Source organism: Lampetra fluviatilis, chromosome 53 (assembly GCF_964198595.1).
Source record: "Lampetra fluviatilis chromosome 53, kcLamFluv1.1, whole genome shotgun sequence".
NCBI classification, from domain to species: domain Eukaryota; kingdom Metazoa; phylum Chordata; class Hyperoartia; order Petromyzontiformes; family Petromyzontidae; genus Lampetra; species Lampetra fluviatilis.
The window spans coordinates 3,785,320-3,808,337 of record NC_136327.1 but is presented as its reverse complement, the minus strand read 5'-3'; the positions used below and the strand labels follow the sequence as shown (position 1 = coordinate 3,808,337).

The window sequence follows — 23,018 nt, the reverse complement described above, 5'->3', positions numbered from 1 at the left end:
TGTCTCTTCTCACAATTCAAGTTCATAGAATCAACCCACCGGCGCCTGCAACATGGCTTCATCCCTGAGGTCGCAATCGGGTACCCGATACCCGTACCCTGCCCGATACACCGAGGTCATTAACGGCGACAAAAAAAAACTGAGGGCGCACAGTGACTCCCGTCTTTAACTTCCCATTCACAGAGGATGTGCGGAGAGATACATTAAAGACACGAGTCACAGGGGTGTGATTATGGCGATGCATCTCAAACTATGGGCCCCATATAGTGATACCCGGCCGGGTACGGGTACGGGTAAGGAATTAAAACCCGTTTGCGACCTCTGCCGTGTAGCCTCAACAGACTGTTGGGGCAAGTGCCGTTAGCGAGCACCAATGAAGGCCGGCACGGTGCACAAGGGGGTGGGTGGCCAGCACCACGCCTGGCCGCCTTTGTCTCCCCAGTGACAATGTTCACACACTCCACCAGGTGCTCATTTACTGGAACAATGGAACAATCGATCGAGCGCCTGCATTCTAAATACAATTACATTGTCTGCATGCGTCCCATAGGCAGGACCTTAGCACAGGAACCATAAATAAGCTTCTGGCTATTGAATAGAGGAGCATTCGCAGAGCACTAGGAACTCCGTGGCAGGATAGCAGAGGTGGGACAAAGTCATTGTTATGCAAGTCCAAGTCGAGTCGCAAGTCATCAAATTCATGACTCGAGTCTGACTCGAGTCCAAGTCACATGACTCGAGTCCACATCTCATAGGTGGGACAAAGTCATTGTTATGCAAGTCCAAGTCGAGTCGCAAGTCATCAAATTCATGACTCGAGTCTGACTCGAGTCCAAGTCACATGACTCGAGTCCACACCTCTGCAGGATAGGGTAAGCAACCTGGAGGTTCTGAATATAACGTGGTGGAATTAGTGGTACCGATGTAACCGGGGAAAAGAGGTTACAATGGCTGGGACAAAGTGTGCAGGATGTATGCACGTATGTTGAACGTCTTTCGCACCGTACGTAGCCAACCATCTTCGTCGGAGGTGCGGTCAAGAGGTCACCGCACCAAACAACGTTGACGTTATCGGCAAGAGGAGGTTGTGATGGGTGGGGTCCACGTGCATGGGATGGAACAGGGCAGAGTAAGCAACTCGGTGGTTGGGAATAAGACACGGTAGGAAAGTTTCACGGATGGATTCGGCAACAGGGGGTTGTGATCGGTGGGGGCAGGGGACGTGCGCTGGATGGAACAGGGCAGAGTAAGCAACTCGGTTGGTCGAAAACAGAACGTGGTAGGAGAGTGTTGCGGATGGATTCGGCAAGAGGATGTTGTGATCGGTGGGGCAGGTGACGTGTGTAGTGGGGGACGAGGGCAGGTCACGGAGATGGGCAGTGGGAGTGGCAACCAGCGGTCGGCGACCAAAGGGAAGACGTGAATCTTCTTGGTTCTTTCGGTAAAGTCACGTAGCAGAGAAATAATAAAATAATAAAAATAAAACATCATAAAATAATTCTCACAACGTTTCGGCCACAACGCAAGCAGCCGTCCTCAGGTGAAGACCAGGTCTGTCGGGGAGACAGCGTCTGAATGAAACACCACCACGCTTGGAGCGTATATTTAAGCTGGGTTGGAAGGGGAAGAGCGCCTTGACAAAATAATTTGCATATCAAGAAGAATTTAGCATATTTATGGGAAATGCAGATATGGGATTAGTACTACTTGTGAAATGCGTAGGAGGTGGGCGGGGGGTGGGGGGTTTCAAAGACGTGAAGCCGGCCGCTTGTGGTGATGGCACTGTGAGAGGGCGAACCCTGGAGGTCAGGTGGTTTTTGACTGCGAAAAAATCTGTGGAACCTGGCAGAGAGAAGGAAGCGATGGAGAGAGCTCTGGTGGCGTCAATGTAATTTTTGCTGTCGCGACCTCTTGCACGAGTTTGCTGCAGCGGTGGTATGATATGTTCAGCTCGAAGTGTCAAAGTGCCTCCATGTCAAAGGCAAGCTGGGCAGCATTCGTCTGTGTAGGCATCCCGTGAGCCAGTCGTAGAAATTCTACATTCTCATGGCAGGAACTTGTCCCTGCATCGGACAATCATTGTTGACTTCCCGCAAAGCGACGCTCATCTTATCGAGCATGAAAGGAAGATAATCATGGGCTGAGTTGATCCCTGGAAGGGATTTGAACAGGACCGGTGAGGACCCTGAATGAGTACCTGGTGCGGCGTGTAAACATGAGCACTGGAGAGACAAAGGTGGCCAAGAGTGGTGCTGCTGATGCGGTGCCAGCCTTAATGGGTGCTCACTAACGATCGCTCGCCACCGCAGGAGTCCCTCCGGGCGACACAGTATATCTTTGACCGTGTGCGTGCGCGCGTGTGCGTGACGATAAGATCGTGTGAAAGGCCGGTTTAATAGTTAATGGGTTAACTCTAAACACAAAAAAAAACATTACATGTAAGGGCACATATTGCAATCAACTGGAAATTGGGCTGCCGACAAAAACGCTTGAGATTTAATCTCAATGACCCGAGGTCTCGTAGGCAATACGTGGGTCGCGTATCGATTTAAATAAATACATCTCACCGCTGCTAGCTTCACGTGCACCTCCGAGGGTGGACTAAGGCAAGTAAGGCAGGAGGCGGGTGTGAATAAGATTGAGTCGAGACTGTTAAACCGTCAAGTCTCTATGCGAGTCTACGGGTCTCTGTCGGAGTCTTTGGGTTTCTAAGCAAGCCATTGGTGAACAGGCTGACACCATAAACTCGCTCCACTAAACAACTCGGGTTAATCACGACTCAGTCTACACTGGTCTCTGTGTGTGTGAGACTAAACAACACAATTTGGATTTACTGAGCATCTGAATGCAACTGCATCTATGCCGAACTTTTTTCGCAGTACCGAAGCCAACCTTGCTAATCAGACGGTGCGGTTTTAAAGTTAACTCATTTGAAGATCGCAGCTTAGCAAGTTGATCACTCACCGATCTGTCTCTAGATGCTGTACCGACACGGTGGGCATGGTTAGTCTATAGAGACAGAGGGGCAGTCGGTCATAGGCAGAGGGAGGTCTTGAGTCTGGACTTGAACAGGGGCAGGGAGATGACAGCACTGATGGCGGGGGAAGGCGGGTTCCAGACAATGGACGCAGCAGAGGAGAATGAGCAACCTCCCACTGAGCTCACGCTCACCGATAATTTAACGTTGACATTGGGGGGGGGGGGGAGTGATGCGAGCTCATCTACTTATTTTATTACCCTCGACATTCCACAACGTCGTGCTTGAACGGGGCCCCACTGTGATGACGGAGCGCCCTCACCAATAACAGTCTGGCAGCCCAGCGGCGTGTGTTGCGCGCACAAAACAAGACGGGACGAAAGCCGGAGACCAGAGGTCGCAAACGGGTTTTGATTCCTTACCCGTACCCGGCCGCACCAGGGTCGCAAACGGGTACCCGTACCCGACCGTACCCGTACCCTACCCGTACCCGGCCGGGTACGGGTAGGGTACGGGTATCGGGTACCTGATTGCGACCTCTGGGATGAAGCCATGTTGCAGGCGCAGGTGGGTTGATTCTAGGAACTTGAATTGTGAGAAGAGACAAGACGTTGGGAAATGAGTGACAAAGAGTTACTCACCAGTGACTCACGGCCTACCCGTACCCGGCCGCACCAGGGTCACAAACGGGTACCCGTACCCGGCCGGGTACGGGTAGCCGAGTATCGGGTAGGGTACGGGTATCGGGTACCCGGTTGCGAACTCTGCCGGAGACGGAATCGAGAGAATGAATTTGGGACGTAGCTACACACGGAGAGGCGAAAAGACAACGGGGGAATTCCGCGCATCCCAACGGCGGCAACATGTTCCATCGCACAAAGAGACGAGAGCGGAGAATCTGCGGTTTCCCCTCGCTCTGTGCGGGTTCGCTTTGTGCGATTTTGCGCTGTGAATGTGCGTCTAACCGACTTCTAGCCAAAATCCGCTTTACCGATGCGGCTTTAATTTCACCAGCGCGTGGCTATGCACGGTGTCAGGTCAATGAGACAACATTGACTTGACACTGTGTGCGCTCCACTAGAGAGGCAACCGTCTCACGCACAGTGATACAAAGACAGAGATACACACAGAGATACATACACTTAGAGATACATACAGAAACACAACACTGCATGTGTGCTGTGTGCGCTACTCGGTAGGCAGCCATCTCACGCACAGTGATACAAAGACAGAGATACACACAGAGATACATACACTTAGAGATACATACAGAAACACAACACTGCATGTGTACTGTGTGCGCTACTCGGTAGGCAGCCATCTCACGCACAGTGATACAAAGACAGAGATACACACAGAGATACATACACTTAGAGATACATACAGAAATACAACACTGCATGTGTACTTTGTGCGCTACTCGGTAGGCAGCCATCTCACGCACAGTGATACAAAGACAGAGATACACACAGAGATACATACACTTAGAGATACATACAGAAACACAACACTGCATGTGTGCTGTGTGCGCTACTCGGTAGGCAGCCATCTCACGCACAGTGATACAAAGACAGAGATACACACAAAGATACATACACTTAGAGATACATACAGAAACACAACACTGCATGTGTACTTTGTGCGCTACACGGCAGGCAGCTGTCTCGTGCGGTTTCGTTTTGTGTGATACCTTTTTGTGGATCGCATCTACAACCGCATAAAGCGAGGGAGTGGGGTGTTTGGTCTCTCTGGGAATTCAACACTCCACCTAAAGTGTATTTGTATGTACAGTAAAACCTTGGATTGCGAGTAACTTGGTCTGCGAGTGTATTGCAAGACGAGCAAAATTTTTAAGTAAATATTAATTTGATAAACGAGCGAGGTCTTGCAATACGAGTAGTACGTGTTTCCGCTTTGTCTGCCGAGCGTCACGTGATCACAACTGATATACGAGTGCTTTGGATTACAAACACGTTTCCGGAACGAATTATGCTCGCAATCCAAGGTTTTACTGTATGTTGAATTTATTTTGCACCGTACGTAGCCAACCGTGCTAATCGGAGGCGCGGATTTGTTCTACTCTACCACATTTGTGCATTTGTCCAACTCTACCACGCCGGCCAAACATCTCGCAAGAAGTGGGAGCCACCCACAACTTCATCCCACCGCACGCGACCGGTGGCTTCTGGGTTGCAAGTCCAGCGTGGCAACCACGACACCGCGGCAGCTGGCCACAAATATCTCCAGAGGTTTCAGCTCAGTGGTCCGACTCGGCCATTGTGAACCGACCTCCGCGATCAACCGGGGGGGGGGGTCACAGCGGAATAAGAGCCGAGTTAATCCAAACCCTCGCCGAAAGGGGCGGCACTTCGGAATAAACCACGGAGGGGTGAAAAGGTTCCTGGCACTCGGGGAGGTCACGAGGCCGGGCACTCGACAATTAGGAACGACACATTGAGACGTAAAATTCCGGAGGGCCATCCGAGCGAGGTAGCGAGCGGGCGAGCGAGCAGGGCCTGGGCATCGTGACTTTGCGGGGGCGGCGGCGATGGACGCCGGCGAGGAGAGACCTCGCGTGGACTTGAGGGCGTAATTGGGCACGGGCGGCACAAGCTAGCGACCGTTAAACAAAAAAAAACAGCGAAAGCCCTAACCCGCGAATTAAACACAAATACCCAATTGCCGTTTTAGTGAGTGGTTCCTAATTAAAAGAAAACAGAGGCGCAGATATAATGGTGCGATGCCAAACGGTGGACTAATCATTTGCAGGAGTTGACTATGTGCGTGTGAGTGTGTGTGTGGGAGTGGTGGGGATAATGGTTAGCACGCTGTGCTGCGAGCCCTATGACCCGAGTTTGATTCCCGCTCACGGCCATCACCTGTGACATTTGTCTGAACCGTTCCTTGGCCTCCTCTAGGTCGACTCAGCCTCATATGAGTACAGTGTGTAAACATCATTAATGGAGAGACAAAGGCGGCCGGGAGTGGTGTTGGCCACCAACCCCCTCGTGTGCTGTGCCAGCCTTCATAGGTGCTCACGAACAGCACTTGTCCCAAAGAGTCTGTTAGGACTATACGGGGGCTCTTTGTCTTTGTCATGTCTGGGGTGGGGGGGGGGGCGATCCTACGTAGAGACTGACCCCCACCATGGAAACGTGGAGTTCCCACTCCTGGCTCTGAATTTCCACCGCATTGCTCGTTTGAACGTGGACATTATTTCACTTTGTAGCCGAGTAACAAACCGCGTTGCTGTTGTTCTCCAACATCTCTTCCCGTGATGTCCACAATCCACTGTTGGATTACAGCCGCCCCACGCCACGGAGGTCACGGGGGTTATTTGGACATACTTCACGCCGGTCAGTACGGGTTGGTGAAGGCTGGGAGAAAATTGGTGGGAGCATAGAAATACAGTGCAACAATGGATTTTTCTACACCGCCGTCTGCTGCCCAGAATTTAGTTCCCCGCAGCCACCCACAGCAACCTGTTTGTGCATGGCAGTCGCCCATCCCAGCACTACTTGCTCAGCTTCCAAAATCTGATGAGATCAGGCGCATTTCGAGTGGCTTGGCCATAGGCTTATGGCTATGACCAGGCTATGACCAACATAATATCAATTTAATCACAACCCCGTTGATCCGCTGCTGGATGAAGCCCTCCCGACGTCATGCTCAGTGGCGCGAGCATTATCTCAAACCAGCTGCGACGCGACCCCTCCCCTGGGCCCTTCGCCAGCCCACACTGACCAAAGTGGTGAAGTATGGTCGAATCTAAAAAAAGAGAGCGCTACAATAAAGCATTGTTATTAAATTTCTGATATAAAAACACGAAAAAACCTCCCCCCAAACCACAGACCACGGGTTGCCAAAGCATTCGACCACCTGTTGCAACGATGTTGTTATTAACCGCGCAAGGCCCATAACTCACGGTGTCACCCACCATCAATCACACTGCCTCCCCACGCTCCGGGGTCACGGCACGTACGGGGAGGGGTGGGAGCGGAATGGGGAGCGCGGGGCTCAAGACAAAGTGCTTTAGTTAGCACGGGTTACCGTAGGTCAGCGCAGGTCAGGGCGGCTTATAGCCAAGCTCTGGGGCCTCGCACAGTCACGTTTACGGGTCTCAAAATGTTTTGTGTGTGTGCGACGGAGTTTTTTTTTTCTCTCGTCCGCTGGTTATGTTTCCAATCTGCGCTGTATCGGTAGTCATTAAGGGAATTTACATCCAGGACTCCTCGCAGGGAGCAGCGCACACACGCACACGCGCGCATACTGCCGTGTGTCAAGCAACGGCCCTGGGAAGTTGATGTCACGGAACTATTTCTCAAGTCAACTCGGTAGGCCTCTTTTTCCACGCTAGGCGCAGCTTTTTACATGCGCTGCAAAGAGTGTTTGTTGCATGTCCATCATACTGATATGTTTAAATTCTCAAAGCTGGAGTTTAGCTATAAAAAGAAACGAAAAACAACTAAATGTAAAAGCGTTTTTGTGCAGCCATTACTATAACAATTAGAATTAGCGTTATTCGTGATTGGGCTACAATTGAGAACCCATATTAATCACACCAGCCTACGTGAGTCTATGGGTCTCCACATGAGTTTAGGGGTTTCTATGCGAGCCTATGGGTCTCTGCGAGTCATTGATGATCGGGCAGAGACCACAAACTCTCCACACTTGAGAACCCGGATTCACCAAGGTTTGGCGGTCAAAACCTGGAATCGCACCCAAGATTCTCAGGGGGTACTCGCTCAACAAATCTGGCGCAACAGTATGCCCCCTTGAGCCTCCCAACCATCTCTCTACGGGTTTTTTTAAATTCACGCTCACTTGAACACCAGTCTTGCAAGAAGGGAGGTCACGAGTTTTCACTCACACCGCTGGAAATGCCAGTGTGACAAATAATGATACCTCTGCCATGAACCCCGCAGGGCTCAACTGCATAAGGGCACAATTTAGCTCATGAAGAAGACAGGGCATTGAGCAATATGTGCATACTTCACAACTGTAACAGTAATAGAGGGGGAAACAATCTATCTGTGCGGGTGTGTCGGAGCCAAAGTGTGGTGGTTAGCGCACTGCCCTATGAACCTAGCACCCAGAGTTCATGGGTACGCGCTAATGGCACTTGCCGTGACAGTCTGTTACGGTTAAACGGGGCATCTGTATCTCTGTTTGAGCAGGGAGCAGTAGTGTAGCAGTTAGAACACTGCGCTACGAACCTAGCGACCCCAGTTCAAGTCCCGCTCACAGCCAACAACAGTGACGATTGTCTAAACCGGTGCTTGGCCATCTGTATGCCGACTTGGCGTTAAATGAGTACCTGTCGCGCTGTACACATATCAGCAGTGGGTGCGGTGTTGGCCGCCTACCCACTCGTGGGACGTGCCGGCCGTCATAATAATAATTTACAATGACCCAGAAGTTGAACACGAAATTTAGCAGTCTTTTGAAATACGTGGTCAACAAGGTTAGTGTCTGACTGTGTTGTTGGCCGACTGGTTTTGCATCACATTATGTTTCTAAGGTTTGTTGAGTTCACGTCTCCCATCTTCTTGTTGTTGTGGTTTGCCTCCGTGCAGTTTACCGTTCTCTGTGTGGGCTGTGTGCTTGGTGTCCCCTTGTGTGTTCCCTTGCTGTGTGTTTTGCCCCATTTCCACCTGATGATGATCGCGTGTGTTGCGTTCGAAACGTCGTGATTTATTTTTATTTTATTTAGTAAAATTTTATTTTATTTCTACATACGTGACTTTACCGAAAAAAAACAATGAGTTACATTTACTCGGAAGGCGCCGCCTTACACTAATGCCTCAAGATGTTCGCTAATAGCACTTGCCCCAACACAAACATCTGTTCAAGACTATACAGGTGGATGTTTGTCTTTGTGGTTGCAGTGGGCAAAGGTCGAGTAGAGCAGCAGCTAGTGCACTGAACTGCGACCTTATTATAATAAAAACACATTCCTGTGGAGAGAGCTGGTAGGAACGTTGGGTTGCTCGGTCAATGGCCAGGGTCAACAGCGACGTGGTGTATTCCGCAAATATGGCCGACTGTGAGGGCGGGCACAAGCCGGCGTGAGTAGGTTAAACGTTGAGTTGTATAAGGGCACCACGGGGTGACCAGCCCCTCCCCACCCAGCCCCACCCTCCCCTCCCCACCCTCCCTTCCCCACCCAGCTCCACCCTCCCAAACCAGCCCCACCCTCCCCACCCAACCCCACCCTCCCCACCCAGCCCCTCCCTGCACGACGGACATAATAATCCCCTGTGGGCTGGTGTAACCAGGAGGTTCCTACCAGTATTACATTTTATATCGCGTCATTCATGCAATTGCATCCAACAATGCAGTACATCAATTATCCAATTCAGTACACAGATCATAAAAAAACTAAACCCCACTACTTGAATGAATACATAAATTACGAGAACAAAAAAAATACACATAACAAAAAAAATAATCGCAGTGAAAATTAATTAATTAAATAAATCCGTTCAGTCTCCATACCCCAAGTTCCATTCCTGGCTATGATGAACATCAGTGGTGACCGATATCTCACAAACCCCCCTCCTCAAACACATATTATGGACACAATATTGTCCGCTTACATATTTAATTATACTCTCCATGGTTGCTGATTGGTTTCTGTTCATGTTTCATAATGTTGCATCAAACTAGGACCCAGACCTCAATGGGAGGTGAGTCCTTGCTTGTAACATGTGGCAGTTCCACAACGTCGATTCAATTAAGTCGAAAGCAGGACAGTGTTTGCTTGTCCTGAATCAATGCTGCTGAAATGACTCACTCCGACATGGTCGTGGGGCCAATGGGCTTTGTGAAAAATACTTCCATTTTTTTGTGGAGAGATATATGAAGAAATAGCCCGCTTATATATTTTGTCATTCATATTCTGCGCAATACTAATGACTATCTTCTTGGTTCTTTCGGTAAAGTCACGTAGAAGGGAAATGGGGAAATAATAAAATAATAAAAATAAAACATAATAAAATAAAATTCTCACGACGTTTCGGCCACAACAGAAGCAGCCGTCCTCAGGTGAAGAAACAGAGCTGCCAAGCTTAGCAGTGTTCATTGGAGCGCTGTCTTTCCGACAGTTTCTTCACCTGAGGACGGACGGCTGCATGTGTTGTGGCCGAAACGTTGTGAGAATTTTATTTTATTATGTTTTATTTTTATAATTTTATTATTTCCCTTCTACGTGACTTTACCGAAAGAACCAATACGATGAATCCCTGCAGTCACAAAAGCTTTAAATCGAAAACTAATGATTATGTTGGAGAGTGCCAAGTGAGATGGTAACTGGCAAGGGTCTGTGGCGAGTGGTAAATGCCTGGGTCAGGTGAGCGTGATGTCATCCCCGTCCCTGGGGATAAGCCAGAGGTCGCAACCGGGTACCCGTACCCTACTCGATACCCGGCTACCCGTACCCGGTCGGGTAAGGGTACGGGTAGCCGTTTGCGACCCTGGTGCGGCCGGGTACGGGTAGGCTGTGATTCACTGGTGAGTAACCGTTTTGTCACTCATTTCGGGTAGGGTACGGGTAGGGAACGGGTACCCGTACCCGGCCGGGTACGGGTACCCGTTTGCAACGCTGGTGCGGCCGGGTACGGGTACGGGTAAGGAATCAAAACCCGTTTGCGACCTCTGGGATCGGCTGCCCTCCGATTTAAACGACTGCCACATCTGAGCCGTGCCGTTTGCAAATGTGAACTACTTAGTCATGAGCTCCCCCTAGTTGCTGAGGAACGGAAATACGTAACGATGGCAATTAGCAAGGCATGTGACGAGGACTCTAGGTTCCCCAACACGTTCCTTCGGAGTGGGCAGGTAGGAACTTGGTTGGACGGCGCATTCGTGCACGACAGACAAATATGCACGACAGACAGAGATATAATCCCTGGTGGGCAATGTGGAACCTGTTGTTCCTATCTGTATTGAAATACATTCGTAAGGCCCATGCCACGCGTATCACAGTGCGTGCATCAGACTCGGTGGTTTAAGCGTCACAAATATACGACGCAAATGAGATGCTGTGATGCCACATTTAGGCTAATGGAGAGAACAAAACTTTACAGCAACGGAACGGTAGGACAAATGCGATGGTAAAAAAGGCAATAACATAATCATTGACTCCTGAACGTATTTTGCCACAATTTATCAAGTTGCCAAGGAGATGTGCAGTGAGTGCTTCGTGCCTGGTAATGAGTGAAGAACTCTCGTCCCATTTCCTTTATTCATGTCAATGTTTCTGATCCGTACGTCACAGCAGAAAATGTGCACCGATTACAAATGTTCGTATTTAGGCATATTGATGTCTACGTTGTTTCTCAATACTAAGTTCAGTTTTATAAAAATACAATAAACTGCGCTGGTATGCCTCTTTATTTCGTAATTTAGATTCCGCTGTCTTTAAGACCATCGAAATATGTGGAACTTTTTTCGTGCCATACAAAGCCAACCGCGCTAATCAGAGGTGCGCGGGGAGGACAGCAAACTAAACACAAAAAGCAGTTCAAAAGAAATGAGTTTTCAATTTAGATTTTAAAATGCATAGCTCCATTGACTTCCTAATATTGGAAAGGAAGAGCATTCCAGACGGCCGCGGAAGCGTATCTAAAAGCGCGCAATGCAGTGACCGTCTTTGTTCGACGGCTAGCCAAGAAGCCGCAGCTGCAAGGATGAGCGGAGTTCGCGTGATGGTTTCTGCTCCTTGACGAGATCAGCAAGGCATTGTGGTTAATTTGTGGCAAGCACTTTGTGGGTAATTAGTGCGACCTCACAATGTATTCCTTCGGCAACCAAAAGCCACGGTTCCAGCCACGCAAATGTGCAATATCCAACATGGAGATGAGTGCCACTCCAAGACACTTTCTTCTTTGACTTTGGCGTTTTTTAAAGCGATATTTAGTTTTACTCAAATGTTCCACAAATGGATTACAATCTAGATTACAATGTTTTAACAACAAAATACCCTCAGAGGTGGCTGGGTGGCTCAGAGTTCAGAGGTCAGAGCGCTGAGTCAGCACTGCTGAGATCCTCGGCCCCAAGTCTGGTTTCAGCCGCCTGTGATGTAACCGAGTTTTATAGTGGATTGGGTTAAATTTAGTTCCGTGATTAATATGGCTGAATTCCTCCTCTGAGAATTCAATTATGGTTTGGCTGTCAATCACAGATCATTGGTCTCATATGCAGTGGGTGGAAAGCAGAGGTCGCAATCGGGTACCCGATACCCGTACCCTACCCGATACCCGGCTACCCGTACCCGGCCGGGTACGGGTACGGGTACCCTTTTGCGACCCTGGTGCGGCCGGGTACGGGTACGGTAGGCCGTGAGTCACTGGTGAGTAACCGTTTCTCACTGATTTCCCAACGTCTTGTCTCTTCTCACAATTCAAGTTCCTAGAATGAACCCAGCCGCGCCTGCAACATGGCTTCATCCCAGAGGTCGCAATCGGGGACCCGTTACCCGTACCCTACCCGATACCCGGCCGGGTACGGGTAGCCGGGTATCGGGTAGGGTACGGGTACCCGTTTGCGACCCTGGTGCGGCCGGGTACGGGTAAGGAATCAAAACCCATTTGCGACCTCTGGTGGAAAGGTGCCGCCCTCTACTCTGTGGATGGATTTTAAAGGTCGCTCTGCGATATCCACTTCCGTGGGCCATTCTCTAGCGTGGACGGGGGGGTGGGGGGGGCTGCATTGCCGTGAGATTTCCGAACGGATTCTTCGTCTCACGACGCCGATGGCAAAAAAAAAACTACAAAAATCCGAATAAAATTTGACGGAAAGAAAAAGAGCGAACGAAGAAAAAAAATCACGCTACCATACATCGATCCACCAATTAAGGACAGAGGTGTGGGATCGTGTGCTTCGCACGCTTGATCGCCCCGCGCTCAATCATCGTGAAAGGTTAGGCGGCGCGCAAGAGGCGGTAAGAAAAGTCCCAAACTCTCAACGTGTCAGCGCTTGTGCAGCGAAAAATAACGTGAAACCCCGTGACACCCTCGGAGCGTAATCGTCAAGAGGGCATTCGGCAATTGACAGCTGCACCGTGGACTTCAAACCATCAGGGATATGTGCATGCGTTTAATCAGTTGGGATGGAGCGGTAGTGCAGCGGTTAGCGCACTGCACTACGAACCCGATTCCCGCTCACGGCCAACACCAGTGACGATTATCTGAAACGGTCCTGTGCCTCCCCTAGGTCGACTCAGCCTCAAATGAGTACCTGGTATGGTGTTTAAACATCACCACTGGGGAGACAAAGGTGGCTGGGCTTGGTGCTGGCCACCCACCTCTGTCGTACGCTGTTCCGGCCTTCATAGGCGCTCGCTAACAGCACATTTGCCCCAAAGGTCTGTCAAGGCTACACGCGGGATCTTTGCCTTTGATCAGTTTATTTGTCACAATATGTCACAATGAAGAAAAAAAGCGTTTACTAAATATAAAAATATAAACAATCTCATTTTGTAGGCATTACATCTCAGACAAAAACATTGTCTGTTCACTGTTGACAGAGAAATGTTCCACCGTTTGACAGGACGAGACATTTCGCAGAATTAGGATCATTTTTTTAGGGAGCCGATTACTGCTATGCTGATTATTACGTCTGTCTGCGTATCTGTGAGTGTGCGAGGGCACTTGGTGTGTTTGCATAATAATCACAATACAATGTTAACGTGGATCAATATCGCATCGAACTGGATTTTGAAGCATCGTGAGAGGTGGCGACAGGCATGGCGAGGCCTTCATCCAGCAGTGGATTGACCACAGCAAACGACGAAGACGATGCCCAGTGCGGTAAGTGCACGTGTGCGTTGGGAGCGTGAGCATGAGGGTGTGAGCCTGCACACCTTACACATGCGTGAGTGCGTCTGTGCGTGCATTTGCCCGTTTCTCTGCGCACAATTCGTCGTTAAGCCCAATCGCCCAACGAAACAAAGGCTGTCTGAATGGACTGGCTTGGCATCTTGTGAACATGTATTTTGCTGCAGATGGGTGCGCAAATCGGAGCTTGGTGTAATTCAAGGGCGGTAAACCTTCACAGAATATTCAGTGTGTTTGCGTGACATTGCTGTGGAAGTATTTCATTTGATCAATTGCTGATTTGGATCGGCTGCAGTCCTTCCACATGCGATGCCAAGCAAGCCCTCTTGGCGTCCGACTGTTCGACTTCGTTGTGTCTTTGATGGAATGCCTCCATGTACGAGCCGGTCTCCTCGCGATCAAGAACTTATTATCCGTAGGAGGTTTTTTTTTTTTTGGGTTAGATCGCGTAAATATATGAAAGTGTCGTGAAAACCCGCCGCCACCCGACACAGCCAACTAGTAAGGGTTGTCACGTAAACAGAACGTGGCCAATTCGGCACTAGTACAGCACTAGTGTGTAGTGTATAGTGTAGTGTATAGTGTAGTGTACTAGTACAGCACTAGTGTACAGTGTAGTGTATAGTGTAGTGTATAGTGTAGTGTACTAGTACAGCAGTAGTGTATAGTGTAGTGTAAAGTGTAGTGTATAGTGTAGTGTATAGTAGTGTATAGTGTAGTGTACTAGTACAGCACTAACCGGTCTGTTGGAGTGCCACATTTACAATCTGAGCACGACGTTTTGCCACTAATTACAACCAGCTTCATCAGGCGGGCGGTGGCAGGTTTCAACGACACATTTATATATTTACATGATCTAACCCAAAAAAAAACCTCTATCATGGATGATTTTGGTCGCGAAAGCCTATGACGTGTTAGAGAGCTTATTAGTGCCAGAGAGGCGGCTGTCACTCTGCAGACGCGTCGCCCCGCCAAACTGCGCACTTCGGCTGCTGACAGTCGATGTTCAAAGCAGACTGCGACCCTCGAACGAATGGCGCCGTCCACGTGATCACTCCCGCCCCCCACCCCCCTTCCCCCGGGTAAGAGAAATTACTCGTGACACGGAAACAGCGGCAAGGACTGGTTTTTGTGAATGCTGTCGCAAGAGGTCGCACGGCTGGAGCAACGGCCCTTTGCTGACTATGCGCGATGATTGATTGATTGATCGTTGCACGCAAACAATCGCGGTGGTAACGGGCTCATTTTTCACAACATTTAACCGACGTGGATATGAGTGGGGAAACGAACATATGGTTACCAGCTCTGAGGCCAGAGGCAGGGAATCTTTGATCCGCGCGTTTCCATTTCAAACGGCCTGGGGCCACACGAGACCTATCGCTTTGAAACAGCCCCAACAATTATCCCTCACTGCAAGCATTTTAGCCACGTTATTCGAATGCTAGGGGAGAATATTTCCAACCTGGAAACTCCCGTTTCTACTTTTAGCGTGCCGAGTCACTTCCGCCATTACAAATGCGGCGGGGTGCGGTGCCGTGCCGGTATGAATATGTGCTCGATAACACTTGTCTTTGTGGTCCATAAGGGCCTCTTGCAGTGACAGATGTGACCAAGGTGTGTGTTAATGTGTAGTCTCTTCGAGTTAAAACCTATTGAGCTAAAAATGCAATTTTTCCAAGGCAACTCGGCTGGCAATCAAATTTACATACCATTGGCAAAGGTATTTTAATATCCTACCCACCCCCTGTCCTAGAAAAGCTGAGTGGGGAAGCATTACCTACACAGCTGGGCTGTCCGATTATTTACATCATTGATTACTCTACCGAGTATCGGTTTCATCACTCAACTAATCAGATAACACGAAAGCAGTCGGGGGGAAATCGTTTTGGTCACCTGTCCCATGTGTGCCGCTGGACGGGAGGTTAAAGGTGGGGCTTGGTAACGTTACCAGTGCACATTATCGTCTGCGTCATGCCCACGCTTGAAGGTGGCGTCACACCTTCGGGAGACGGGATATGAAGTCGGCCACCAGTTTTAATGGGGACCCGAGTAATCGACCACAAAAAAACACCATTGGAACCTCATTTGGCAGTAAAAATATGATAATTGGTTTTTTACCCTTCTATCTGGCAACAAAACTGACACCTTTTTTACAAGGAGTCATGTTTACATAGACCACAATACCTGCAGTCATAATGCAAAAAAAAATAGATAGATAGAAGGGTAAAAAAACAATTATCATATTATTACTGGCAAATGAGGTTCCAATGGTGTAAATGCTTACCCCGAGCTCTCATACTCGGATGGTGCATTGTCTTTGAGTTGTGCGCCTTTTGGCGTCATCTGGTCCAACCCATGTGAGACTAGGCTCTAAGGAAAGCTGACTCGGGTGTGGACCAATCAACTTCAAGGACAGTGCACATTATCAGAGTTATGTTTTTTGTTTGCATTATGACTGCAGGTATTGTGGTCTATGTAAATATGACTCCTTGTAAAAAAGGTGTCAGTTTTGTTGCCAGATAGAAGGGTAACAAACCAATTATCACAAAAAAGCAGTTGATGACAATGTTAAGGCAGGTTGTGAAGGGTGGGACGGTGCTTGCGGGGTTAAGGAGGGCAGGTTATCGAGACAGGCATTGGAGTTGCACCCTCCACGGATGGTGATCCAACAATTACACTGGTCAACACACTTTTTTCTGGCATAAGTTATTCCAACGATTTTAATGTAATTTTGGGGTGCTGATTCCAAATCTGGCATCAGTTTTTGTCCATCACATCAGGTTTTTGAGATATCAAATATAGCATTTTCAATAAAAACTGCAGAAGAAAAATATTAAATAAATGTGGATATCTACATAAAATGATAGTATAAACACACTATCCTAAAAATAAGTCAATGAAAATGGGGTATGCCGATAGCATAAAAATGAGATGTGATAGAGCAAATCTGAGATCAGATTTGGAATTAACACCCTGAAATGAGTCCAAAACAGCTGCAAAAGTCCAGGCAAGAAAAAAATGTTTTTTTTTTTTGTTGACCAGTGTTATAGAACGGGGCTTGGCCACGCTGGAGTGACATAAGGGGGAGGCAAACGGGGGTTTGGGGCTGTCGTGGTGATTCGGGTCCTGGCTGTCATCGCTGTCATCGCTGCCATCTCTGTGTCATCATTGTCGCTGCATAGCCAGCCGGCTATACAGCATTCATCGTTTTTTTTTTGTTGACCAGTGTTATCTCTTAATCATCGTCACGGCCTAAGAGCCGTAAAGTCCCAGCTCCAGTTACCTCCATGGCTCGCTTGATGTAGGGGATCTGAGTGCCGGAGTCGAGGCAGTCGTTGATGATGAGTCTCCGAGCCCACTGACCGGCTCGCACCACTCCGCTCCCGTGAACGAGCAGCAGCAGCTTCTCCTGCTGCAGCGCCCCAGGGCTCATGAAGATGAAGCTGAAGGGTTCATTGTCATTGATGGCGTCGACCTGCAAACCCCCGAGCACCCGCCGGAGAAAGTTCCGTCAGAGGTCGGTCCGCCCGTCTAATGTTTACACGCTTCATTACAGGCTGAACTTGTGCATCTGTAATAATAGTCTTGGAGACGACTTTCGGAATCGGTCCTTTTATTTAATCCAGTTCACAATTACTCCCCGCTGCTGGTAGGCAACGGGAAGTGGACAGACAGACCACGAGAGACGCACCGCCACGTGGCACTCGGAGCCCCGCTCGCGCGTGGCCCCTCTCTTCCTTCGTTCCTCATCTGACCACGTGTCGTTCATCTCTCCCCTTATTTAATGCCTGGGTCACGTGGTACGCTCCAGCCAATCCTTGGTAGCCTGCGCCGAATCTTCTAGATTCCCCATCAACTCCCGGGACCACGCCCCTGACTTGTCTTCCCATTGGCTGAGGCCAAAACCAGCAGAACCAATCACCCTAGCTGGCACCCCTCGATCACGCCAGGGCCATGCTCCCAGGCTCTCCCCCCATTGGCTGTAAAGCAGGACCGGCAGAGCCGATCACCACGTGAGCCGGACATAGGCTCTTATTACACATCTATTGTCTCGAGCAGTGGTTCGCAACCTGCGGTCCCGCAAGGCCATAGGAAGTCGTCCATGGAACTGTTGCAAGACACTAAGCTTCGGAGTAGTTTAACATTTTAAAAATGTCTTACTGGTGGATGGTGGTCTGCGAAATAGTTGTGTGTGTTGACAGCGGTCAGCGGGTTAAGAAAAGTTTGGGAACCACTGGTGTAGAGACCCGTCAAAGACTGGTCTGTTGGACTATTGGGCACGGCAGTGGCTATGTTAATGTGAGAGAATAGCATGATGTTAGTGTGAGAAATTAGAGGGCACGGAAGTGGCTATGTTAATGTGAGGGATTAGCATGATGTTAATGTGAGAAATTAGAGGGCACAGAAGTGGCTATGTTAATGTGAGAGATTAGCGTGATGTTAATGTGAGAAATTAGAGGGCACGGAAGTGGCTGTGTTAATGTGAGAGATTAGCATGATGTTAATGTGAGAAATTAGAGGGCACGGAAGTGGCTATGTTAACGTGAGGGATTAGCATGATGTTAATGTGAGAAATTAGAGGGCACGGAAGTGGCTATGTTAACGTGAGGGATTAGCATGATGTTATTGTGAGAAATTAGAGGGCACGGAAGTGGCTATGTTAATGTGAGGGATTAGCATGATGTTAATGTGAGAAATTAGAGGGCACAGAAGTGGCTATGTTAATGTGAGAGATTAGCGTGATGTTAATGTGAGAAATTAGAGGGCACGGAAGTGGCTGTGTTAATGTGAGAGATTAGCATGATGTTAATGTGAGAAATTAGAGGGCACGGAAGTGGCTATGTTAACGTGAGGGATTAGCATGATGTTATTGTGAGAAATTAGAGGGCACGGAAGTGGCTATGTTAACGTGAGGGATTAGCATGATGTTATTGTGAGAAATTAGAGGGCACGGAAGAGGCTATGTTAATGTGAGGGATTAGCATGATGTTAATGTGAGAAATTAGAGGGCACGGAAGTGGCTATGTTAATGTGAGAGATTACTAGATTAGCATGTTAGTGTGAGAAATTAGCCTGTAACTGTAGAAAATAAGGAGAGCGGCCTCCTCGACGAGGGAGTGGAACCCAACGGGTGTAATCCAAAGGACATGTGAGCATGAGAGAACTAAGAGAGAGACACAGAGAGCATGAGATAAACGTGGTACATTACACAGCAATGTAGAGGATACATAAACTGTGAATGTTTTACACTCACAGGAACGTAATGCTTCTCCAGTCCACATTCCTTCACCAGAAGTTCGTAGACATGCTCGGTTATGACCTAGAAATTGACACAAGACAACAACACAACAGTGTTAGGCGGTGTGCTCTGAGCAACAGGTGGAAATTCCACGTTACTATGGTGGATGACAGTCTATTCTTAATACAACAACCACTGTTGACTTCCCTGCACCAAATGTTGCAGCCTTACCAGGTGGTACTCATTTTCTCCACCCCATATATATATGATCATGATAATGATGATAATTCTGCTAAAGACCATCCGCCATAGCGTGGGCTTGACTGCGGCCTTATGCTCCACAGGGAGCGAAGAGTAAGTAAGATGATGATGATGAGTAATAGAGAATAGGGAAGAATTATGAGTTTGAACTCAAACTATTTCATGCAGGAGGTGAAATGGATCTTAAATAAGCGTAATCAATATTTTTTGGGTCTTTCAGTAAAGCCACGTAAAAAGATAGCGGGAGAGCTGCCTCAGCACTTGATAACGATTGCTCGTGTTGCGATCGAAACGTCGTGATCTTTTTTTTATTTTTCTATCTACATGGCTTTACCGAAAGACCCAAAGAATATGATTTCCTGCAGTCACGAAAGCTTTAAGTCATGATTTAAACTTAATCGAATATAAATTACAGGTGCCTGGGGTTTCATAACGGCAGTGTCAGAGGTGCTAATCCAACACTGCTAAAATTCCTAGACCCAGAACCAAACAAACGTGATTAAACCAGGTTCCACACATCCTTGACTAAACTGGGTTCTCGAAACCGGATAGTTGATGGGTCTTAGCCTGGTCACCAATGACTGCACAAAAAAAACATAAAAATTAAATGTTTCCATGAAAATTTGCGCAACTCAGCTTTAAGTAAGACAATTCATACACTGCTAGAAAACGAAACTATTTTTTATTTTACCAGGTAAGGAACCACTGAACTATTTTAGCTCTTTCTTAGAAGCTACCTGGCCACAAATGATAGCTCAACGAAGTGGATTATCACGTGGAAAATTATAGCAGCCAAAGACTCTAAATGCATCTTTCTAAATGTGAAAGGAAAAAGTGGAGGAACTGGAGAAAAAGCCACACAACTACGGGGAGAAAATGCATACTCCAAGGTTGGAATCGAACCCACGACCTCCTGCATACCAGGCGAGATAGTTAACATCTCCTAGCCACCGTGGGGTCCAACAAAGACAAAGATCCCCTGCATAGCCTGAACAGACGACAGGAGCAAGTGCTGTGAACGAGCACCTATCAAGGCCGGAACGGCACACGAGGGGGTGGGTGGCCAGCATTACGCCCGGCCGCCTTTGTCTCCTTAGTGGCGATGTTTACACACCACACCAGGTACTCGATTTTAGGTTGAGTAGATATAGTGGAGGCCCAGGACCGGTTCAGATAATCGTCACTGGTGTTGACCGTGAGCGGGAATCGAACCCGGGTCACCAAGTTTGTAGCGCAGCGCGCTAACCGCTACACTACCGCCCAACTCACACGCCATGACCAGCGAGCGACCAAATCACCTTTTAAGGCGCCCGGTCTCATCCGATCTAAGCAGCTCAGAACAAGCACTGTTGACATCTTACAATCCCGACTGGGATTTGATCTCGCACTTCATGATTGCGAGTCGAGTGCTCGAACCGCGGCCTTAAACAAACGAGTCACTGGGGCAAGTGCGATATTTGTGCCGATTTAGTTTTGATCCGTACACTTTCCCGCAAATGTATTCTCGCCCCATTTTCACCGAGCACGAGTAAACACCCATACCCATTTTTTTTTATTTTTTCCAAATGTCACATCAACCCCATGTCACGCTCGCTTCGACAGAGCAAAATACAACGGGGACGTTTTTATCGACCTGGGATAGGCTCCTGCACACGAGGGCGTGCGTTCATTCGGCGAAACTAAACACGAGCAAATTAAGAATACGCAGATGGGATTTTTCGGTGACTAAAATTTGACAAGGGTGTCGTTGCTTAACACGTTGGATGTTCACCGCCAAATATGATTCTTGGGTTAGGCCACGTCAAGGCCGTATATTCAAATATGCTCAAAATGTCCCCCCCCCAATATATTGCTATAAAAAAATATTAAAAAATAATAATTGCTATGCTATGTATATAAAAACAACAATTTGCTAAACCTTGGCCACAATATCTGGACTTGTCTTCATATAACAATGCATAGATTTCTGTTAATATGATTGTGGTTATGTTTGTAATTCTAGATTTGAAGCTTTCGTGACTGCAAGGATTCATATTCTTAGGACTTTACCGAAAAAACCTAAGAATATGTTATGGTTGTACTTTATGAATCCCTAATATCTGCCATTACATACAATGAAACAAGAAAAGGTAAAAAAGAAAAAATAGCAATGTAATACAATACACTAATAGACATTATTGTAAAAAAAAAAGTCCATGCCATGAGTTTTTAAATATGTTAGGCAGGAAACGAGTTTTCAAATTTAGATTTTTTTTCTGGGGGGGGGACCCCTGGAAGATTTGTTCCCTGCCAATGTTGACTCCATGGCTACGGCCTTGGGCCATGTAACAACCTGACGAAATTTGTGTCAAGACCCTTCACCACCCAACACAGCCAGGCAAATTAAATTGTCACATCACCGAATGAACGGGCGTTTAGCGATGCGCCAATTGTTATTGTTGTTCAGCTCACCGGTAAGTTGAACAACAATTCTGACGAAAAATGTTTCGCAATTAGATGAAAGTACTTGAATAGATACTTGTTTCAACTTTCGCACACCTCCGATTAGCACGGTTGGCTACGTACGGTGTGAAATAAGTTCAATATACGTACAACTTATCGGTGAGCTAAAACAATAACAGTCGGCGCGTGATATTCTTTTACACCACGTGAGAATTTAAATTCATCTTCTTGGTTCTTTCGGTAAAGTCACGTAGAAGGGAAATAATAAAATAATACAAATAAAACATAATAAAATACAATTCTCACGACGTTTTTATTATGTTTTATTTTTATTATTTTATTATTTCCCTTCTACGTGACTTTACCAAAAGAACCAAGAAGATGAATCCCTGCAGTCACGAAAGCTTTAAATCGAGAATTTAAATTGTTTTGGCTGTGTCAGGTAGTGGAGGTTTACCAACACAATTTTGGTCAGATCGTTACATGGCCTAATCCAAAAATCTATTATGAATCAGGTTGTCTTGATTTTATATTTTGTGTCTTCAGCATTTACAGTAAAGAAAATATTAGTTTTCCTCAAGTTTATTCTGATTCTGGTGTCAGCATATCATAAGGTGATAATCCATTCGGAATTCCTCACACAGCAGCGCATTATCCCCTTATTATTGTAGACCTCACAGAACTACATCTGAGATCCCTTAAATTGACCTCTTTAACCACACAAGGGGGCAGCACTTTCCCACCTGCCCAAATACAGAGAATAACTATCGTTGCATGATAGTAATAACAACATTTTTAATGATTAGAGCTGGAATTGACGAAAAAAATTACTTGCAGAACCAAATCTTAGCATGATGTATCTTTGTGCAGTCAATGATGACCCCGTTGAGACCATCAACTCTATACACTTGCGAATCCAGCTTAATCACAAGTGGCTGAGCATGGATGTGAACCCAGGATCTCAGTGGCAGTGACTCTGTTATTTGTTTTTGTAAAATCAGCGAAGATTCCATCTCCGGATGGTGTCTTACCTCTCCTAATGCCTCGTAACGCCGCTGGTCACGAGCCCTGTTGTTATAGTAGTTGAACTGGAAGCGTGTCCCATCCTCAATGTTTCTGAGCTGCCTATCTAGAGACGCGCACACACACAGACACGCCACGCTGTTTGGTGACCTTAGTACAAAAACGACATCGTTCAATCATTTGTTCTTACAATATTCTCTTTTAATAATCACAGCAACTCACTGAACACATAGGTGAC

At 47.6% G+C, this 23,018-nt stretch overlaps 1 protein-coding gene across 2 annotated transcripts in view; it reads right to left on the bottom strand.

Moving 5' to 3' along the window:
- Nucleotides 1-23,018, bottom strand: part of LOC144949301 (cotranscriptional regulator ARB2A homolog) — a 57,243-nt gene that overhangs the window by 25,697 nt on the left and 8,528 nt on the right. For both annotated transcript variants that reach the window (XM_078879251.1, XM_078879250.1), the window contains exons 5-7: nt 22,789-22,886; nt 19,070-19,135; nt 17,099-17,290 (exon numbers count right to left, since the gene is read on the bottom strand). In XM_078879251.1, coding sequence (XP_078735377.1) covers nt 17,099-17,290; nt 19,070-19,135; nt 22,789-22,886 — 356 coding nt within the window. The remainder of the gene's footprint in view (nt 1-17,098; nt 17,291-19,069; nt 19,136-22,788; nt 22,887-23,018) is intronic.